Source organism: Lissotriton vulgaris, chromosome 1_2, assembly GCF_964263255.1.
Source record: "Lissotriton vulgaris chromosome 1_2, aLisVul1.2, whole genome shotgun sequence".
Classification (NCBI taxonomy): domain Eukaryota; kingdom Metazoa; phylum Chordata; class Amphibia; order Caudata; family Salamandridae; genus Lissotriton; species Lissotriton vulgaris.
The window spans coordinates 181,176,529-181,184,382 of NC_141686.1; the positions used below are offsets into that span (position 1 = coordinate 181,176,529).

The 7,854-nt window shown below is 38.5% G+C and overlaps 1 protein-coding gene across 1 annotated transcript; it reads right to left on the bottom strand.

The window, feature by feature from the left end:
• Positions 1-5,041: 5,041 nt before the first annotated feature.
• On the bottom strand, positions 5,042-5,977 carry LOC147734845 (olfactory receptor 13G1-like). The gene has a single exon (XM_086952506.1). It carries the CDS (start codon positions 5,975-5,977, stop codon positions 5,042-5,044), a length of 936 nt encoding a protein of 311 aa, XP_086808632.1.
• Between the last annotated feature and the right edge of the window lie 1,877 nt (positions 5,978-7,854).

Here is a 7,854-nt window from a genome sequence, read left to right on the forward strand (position 1 = left end):
CAGTGTGGGTGCACGCTGCGGACCTCTGCCGCCTCGTATTGTGGTCACTGGGAGTCCACCTGTCACTCTCTCTGCTTCTTTGAGAAGCTGCGTGTTGTCCCCCCTTTCAACGATGGGTACCTGGTGCGCAAGGGATTGCATAGGCCCCGTCCCTGACCTCAGACAGTGTTATGCTTTGGTGTATATGTTGTTGTTGCTTTGAGTTCCTATGGGTTGACATGAATTGTCATTGTTGAAGTGCTTTGAGAGTTGAGTTAAACTATTAGATAAAGATATCATTTTTCTATACCTACCTGAGTTGTGTCCTTTCGTGGTGTCATTACTGCCTTATTGTATGTGGTCATAAACCCTTCACACACTGCCTCCGAGATAGGAATAACTGCTTGTGCTACCTTACCACAGGGCTGAGCATGTGTTGTACAAAGGGGTGACCCACTTGCCCTGACTTGGGAAGTAGGGTCCCTATTTGTACAGTGGTGCCAGCCAGTGCCAACTAGAGACCCCCATTTCTAACAGTTTTCATAATTTTTCTAGAGAAACAGACGTTTCATAGACCTTCAGGTACTAAGGAATTAGTCAATGTGCCAATCTGAATCAGACAACCAGTTATACTACAACTATTACAAAAAACACTTAGCAATATCAGAGCAAAATGTGTTTTAGGTAACAATCAATTACGTGACATATTACATGTAAAATTCCAAGCTCTCTTTCATTAAGGAATAACACACAAAAGATCACTAGAACACAAAGGATGCATTTTAAATATTTATTTGAAAATCTAAATTCTAGGATAGTGTCCACAGTATGAATTGTAACCACAATAAAGACATTAAAAGGGCAGCAGCAAAAGTTACCAAAAGTGTGTATTATAGATACCTTTCAAACCTGATTGTAGTTATTAATACATAGCAATCTTACCCACTTTCTGCTAATTCTAAGTTTAATTCTAGCATTCTAGCAATACAGGAAATGAAACCTATTATGAGTTTCAGAGATGGTACATACCCGCACATCTGTTTGAACACTGAAGGTGTGTATTCAAGGAAACAGGAAAGTCTACTACTTTTGTCTCACTACCCAGCTGAACTGATAAATCAGTACAAGCATGCTAAGTGCCTCTTTTTCCAGTATTGCTTACCGGGAACCAGAAATATGATGGACGACCTGTCCTAATGTCACCTGGTGTGAAGACTCCTCTCTGCCTCTCACTTTCTATGCTTGACTTCGATAACATTATCTCATTGTTGTTATGAACTCTTAGATGAAACAATTGACGGAAACTGGCCTGATACCCTTTTAATTATTTTCATGTTTTGAGACTGTGTGTTTTTGAATATCAACAAAAGCTAGGCACATAGTTTCAACCTTCTAGAAACAGTAAAACATTTATAACAAACTACCATAGCTATAAAGAGGCAGCTTTTAATAAACATTGCAAATATATTCACATAGGCTTGATTATCAAACTGCAGGACATAACAATATAAACTAAATCTGCTTCAAATGATTAATGCAGGTAAAGTATGTATGTCTCTTTGTGGTGATAAAGTTTTGCAGAGTGAAAGCTCAAAGTATGTTGAAGAGTGAATCAATAGAATAAGTTATCAGATTGAGTGAGTTTTTTTACGAACAGGATAAACTCATTTTCTGTTGACCCCTACATTGTCTTCTATTTCAGATATTTGTTGTGCTTAGATGCTTTTAAGTGTCATGTGCTTGTTAATGTCCTATATTTATTGGCTTGGACTTTACTATTCATAGCATGCAGTTGCTGCCAGGGGAAAATAGATGGTCCTAAATGCCCTGAAGGTACTAAAATCTGTTAGGTAAACTCAACTATATCTTTATATTAATCCTGCTATTGTCAACTGAGAATGGCCTGTATGCCCTGGGTAGGGCTTGACTGGGAACTAAAAGCAACCCTGCCAGCAGCCATATGGCACAAAGTGAGAGAGCACAGCGAGTGAGCCCGGTCACTACAAGAGGGGTTGAGGGGGTTCTTCCCCAAGAAATCTTTTGAAAAATTGCAAAACGTGCATTCTACAAAACATTTTTCATTGTACATTCAATTGTGTTCGTTTTTAAAGCATAGTAAATACAGTGCACCAGGATACAACAATCTTTATTTGGGCTCTTAAATTATCCCCTCACTATCACCCTCCAACATTGCCTCTCGTCTCTCCATATCCTCTCTCTCACATGTATTTCATTTGTTGTATAGTGCCTCTGATACCAGTGTAGGGTGTTGGAGCACTTTACATCACACACACATACAGAGATAATGAATCTTACATGTGTAATCAGTGTATAGAAAATGATTGTTAAAAAAAAGAGGGGATACAAGGTGTTAAATTCATAAATGCCTACCATACTGGTAAGCATTTTTTAAGAGTGCGTGGTCTGGGGAAGCACAAACTCAGAATTCAGAATGTAACACAAAGGGCTAGGATTAGCTTTACTAATAAAAATGTATTTCTACCCAAACAAACTCTTGTTAGCTAAATTAGGATAATGAAAAATTGGGAGCAAAAATTACTTTCTAATCTAGATTTTGATTGTAAATTATGAACTACACAACAAATGGATCTCTGTGACAAAAGCAGCAACCTTTAGAGCTATGCACATAAAATACTGGTCTGTGTGTAATATTAAACCTCATCGCTAACTTAAAGATATACTTGACTTGAGTTTAAGCTGCCACAAGACAAAACTGACCAGCAGGTACAATAGAGTTATATGGGCAATTTTATTGTTACCTAAAAACTGTTGGATATACAAGGAAATATGCAGTGGTTTAACTCTACAGCACATTTATACTTCAAATAGTATATGTATATTGTGTATGTTTCTGCTACTGAGGGCTATAAATAAGCAATTGAAACCTAATAAATACATACATGCATTGATTATGCCTTGATTATCATCACTGTGTATCATCACAGTGTAGAAAACACTGCGTCAGTTATGTTTTGTACAAAATAAATAAATTAGCGTCAATAAGTAGTGTGGATGTATTTTGTTACTTGTGATGGAGCAAGGTTGCGTACCCAAAGTGACTTGCTTGTAATTCAGCCCTCTCTAATAACTTGTAATGTACTAACATGTTTGTCGTATTAATATTGCAGTACACGACATCTAAGTGAAGCTTGCAAATGTGCTTTTACTAACGATAATTCGCTTACACTAAAATGGCCGCTGTTACGCAGGATTTTCGACTGAGCATGCGTCTGTCACACTCACGTGACATGACTTAATTTCTGCTTTGGAGGGAATCTTTTGCTTCTGCGCACTAGTAGTAAGATGGCTGCTCAATGTCCTCACATGCAAGAAGCTTGCATCGCTGCTTTTGCTAAGCTGTTCGTTCTGCCTAACTTTTAATGCAATTGTTAAAATAAAATAATAGGAATAGAGTAGAGAAAAGTGGTATACAGAGCATTCATTTAGTCTTGTTCTAAAACTGTTTCTTTTCTATTTTTTCATGTTATGATAATCTTGGGCCTGAGATGCGTTATTACTCCATCTAGGAAAAACTCACGGCGCATGTCAATTTCCAAAAGGATCTGAAGTCATTTGTCATTGAAACAAAGCCAAGGGCAGTCTCAGCCAAGATGCGCCTGAGAAAGTCAACGAATGACCCCACGATAGGAAGACCAACTGTACCAATGTTAATACATTGTATTCAATATTAAACCAATCCATTGTTGGGTGGAATAAAGATGCATGAGAAATAGAAATTGATGGGTGGTAACGTTAACATTCATATTCATTCTTAAAAGTTTCATTTTAGTGTGGTGTGATGACCTCTCCCCGTCTTTTTGTCCAATCAAAATTGAGGTTCCTTACCCTTGCAATATTGGGGAGTGGTATTCTGCCCTGGAAAATAATATAACTAGAGTAGGCTTAGTTAGTTTTTTTGGTCCGACTTGTCCAAATAGCTGACCTGTCACTGACCCAACACACTCAAAAGGTGATTGGGAGCAGAGGTGCTGGCGGAGCCCTCTGTCAGGAGGTTCAAAACCCAGATCTGGGTTTGAGAGCTGAAGTGCTGGCGAAGCACTTTGCTGGAGAAATCGATAACTTTTACCTGGTTCTGACTGTTAGCTGCAGAGAGTGAGTAATGCAGGCGTTGCAACTTTAAGTGTGGGTGCTGGTCTTAGCCCTTGATGGTCCTGTCCTGATCCAATTTGGCTTCACCTGTCCTGATTCCAATCTGCACATGCTTGCCTTTATGGTGCCTGCACTTTCGGGGTCCATTAAACTGACTCGTGGCCAGGGTTAGTTCTTCGCACCATTCTAAGTAAATATAAGTAAATGTGGGTACGTCATTGTACTGTCTCCTTCTCTCATTCCACCCTAATGTCAAATGCGTAAAGATTGCCTTATAAAATCTCCGCATATTTTCATCCTAATCATCATTTTCCTAATTGAAAATGTTTTATTGTTCAAAGGTTGGATTATGATATTTTAAAGAATTTAGATAAAGATGTTAAACCTTCCTGAGTTTGTGGTTATTATATGAGTACAAATGTTATTATTCTACCTATTATTGTAAGACCTTTATCCCTTAGGACTTTAGGTACCGGTGACAAGGATTGGTAAGTCAATGGTATAGGTCCTAAAAACGTAATATAAAAATCACTGATTAGAGTAAAAGTACACAGGTTACCTGATGATCAAATCTCATCATATGTTGTTTATGGGCCTAGGTGAATATGGTAAACGGAGTCAGGTGACCTGTGTGCTCTTTCACTTGCATCAAGCCTAAAGGCATTATTTATAGGTTGGCAGATGGAATACTCCATTTATGGCGAGTATACCATTTTCCAAAGTCTAAATAAGGTCCTATGATTCTTCAAACTCATTGGATTAAGATCATTGAACATGTAATTAGCATTTAGTTTAGTTGGTTTCTTAATTAGTTGTTGCTCTCAAGATAAAGGCACTGCCACTGTTAATATGGAAAACAATGTTCATCGTGTAACATAATCAAGGAAATAAATAAGTCCCAGAGTATGTAAAAGAGTGAAAATCTGCAAATCTAGGTCTGTTGTGGAATAGCTTGCTTCCCAAATACTTTTTTAATGGCATTGATGACTTCCTTGTTCCTCAGACTATATATTACAGGATTAAGCACTGGGGCTATGATGGCATACATAGCAGACACTACCTTGTCAGCCTCCATTTTTTCACTAAATGCAGGGCGGATGTATGTGTAGATGACACCCCCGTAGAAGATGGTGACAACTGTCATATGAGAGGCACATGTGGAAAAAGCCTTTTTCTTTTTCTCAGCTGAGCGAATTTTCATAATGGTGGAGATAATATATGTGTATGAGACAGCAGTGAGCAAAAAACAGACCATACCCAATATTACATCAGCAATTACAATCACAACATCATTCACTAAGGTATTTGAACTTGCAAGTTTCAGCACTGGTGGGATTTCACAAAAGAAATGATCCATGGTGTCTTCCACACAGAAGGACAGCCTCAAGATGAGGCTTGTGTGGGTTAGAGAATTCAAAAAGCCTAGCACCCAAGCAAAACCTGCCAAACACAAGCATGTCATTCTGTTCATTATGACTGTGTAACGCAATGGGAAGCAGATTGCAACATAACGGTCATATGCCATTACTGTCAGAAGAATGAGCTCAGTGCTGAGGGCAGCAGTAAACAAGTAGAGTTGAGTGATGCACCCAGAGTAGGAGATAGCCGTCCTGTTCATAATAAGGATGTCCAGCATCTTTGGAATGGCAGCAGTTGTGCAGCAGATATCCAAGATAGACAAGTTGATTAGGAAAAAGTACATTGGTGTGTGAAGGCGGGGGTCTGAACTAATTATGATAGTGATGAGTATATTTCCCACCAGAGCCATTAGGTATATGCAGAGGAAGATGCAGATCAGGGTAGAGTGCAAGCTGGGGTATTTGGATAGACCAATCAGGTTGAATGCCTTTAGATCTGTCTGGTTCATATCGTCCTCACAGCTGAAGTGTTGAGCCTCGGGATGAAGAAAGAAAAATAGAGGATGACATAGAAGCCAGTATCAGGATCGATAAAACATGCATGTCCTGATGCCAATATCTCAAACCTAAACATTTGATTATACATAAGTGTCTATGTAAGCCATAGAGATAAAAACATGTGGCCCTATTTAAAAGGGTTCATGGAACAATTGTGGAGCTACAACTTAATTCACCCTTTGATTCAAACAGTAGAGGTGATTGCAAGTAAGACCCTTCTTGCTTCCTTTCTGGATTCTTTAAACTTTTTAATCTCTAAAATATCTATGTTTTAACCTTTTTTATGATTAATATCTACCTTAACTGAGGTCTCTGGCTCTCTGGTTGTTGCGGTGGCTCCCAATTGTATGGAGAGAGTATAGAGTGTTTATTTGAAAAATCGGGCTACCGTTTTGGAGTGGGTTGATGTTTCAGCTCAGCACAATTTCCGGGGGATGACACCATTTCCGGGGGAGTACTCATAAAAAAAGATGGAAAGCCCAGCGTGCAGCAGACGTAATTAAAAGTAAGATGCTGCTTGTTTCCTTTCCGGATACTTGCAACTTTTTTTATCTCTCAAATACCTATGTTTTAACCTTTTATATGAATACTGCATACCTTAACTGAGGTCTCTGACTCTATGGTCTGTCGCGGGCACTCCCGAATGTACGGAGAGAGTATAGAGTGTTTATTTGAAAAAATAATGGAAAGCCCGTCTGCTCCCAGGGCTGGAAATTCTGGCCTTTTTAAACCAGGGCAACTGACTTGAGTTATAATTTTAAAACTTAATAAAGGTAAAAGGGAAGCCTGCATAAATATGGACTGCTCCCTTTTAAAGACCAAAGCAATCAAACTCTGCTTAAACTGCGGGTTTAAAGTAAAAGCTAAGCACAGTAAGCTTTTTGCAGAGACTAAAATAGACTCAGATAATAGAGCCTTCAGAGCTACCCAAAACAGATGAAGACCACTAACCGGTAAACCAATACTCTAAATGGTTTCAGTATAAAAAACACAACCAAAAATAATAAGCTATTGTGCCTACTATTAAACATTAGATCTCTAATAAAAAACAGCAATGAATTCAATTAATTTATGAGGACATATAAACTATTGATCGCCTTTCTCACAGAAACTTGGGCGGACACCACCTGCAACATAGATATACAAACAGCATTCCCAAAAGGCTTTAACATCTATAGATGCAACAGAAACACAAGCGGGGAGGAGGGGTAGCAAACATTGTAAGGGAAGACTTAGCAACCAGTTGTCTATATCCTCTTTTGGAGAAACAATCACATTTTTGATAAAGATTACCAAAAACACATCCTTTAAGGGTATATCACTCTACAGACCCCGAACCTTAGGAAAGAGTTACCAAGAAAATAGCGAATATTGTGGAAAACTTTATTCTAGGAACTCATTTTACAGCCCTGTGAGTTTTTAAATATCACTTGGAGACAAATTCAGATTCTGACCCTGCCCCACTCCTACAAACTCTCCCTGCATTTTGCCTAGTGCAAATTGTTACTCAACCAACACATCAAGCAGGGCATACTTTGGACGGGATTTTTACTAACAATCCCAACCTATTCAAAATAAAGACCACTCATATATATCTTGGACCGATCATAAAGCAATATTGTTTGACTTGTTGCTTTCAAAATCCAACTGGAACACAGGGAAATCTCACTCTTGTCACCTGTCAAGAAACTGGCGAAAAGTGAAAGCAGACAATTTCAATAATATCAACGTAGAGATAGGAAATGATGTGGAGACAGCAGCCGAACAATATAATAAGTGGCTGAAAAAAGCATCAAACCAAGTAGCACCTGTTAAAATGGTAACATTA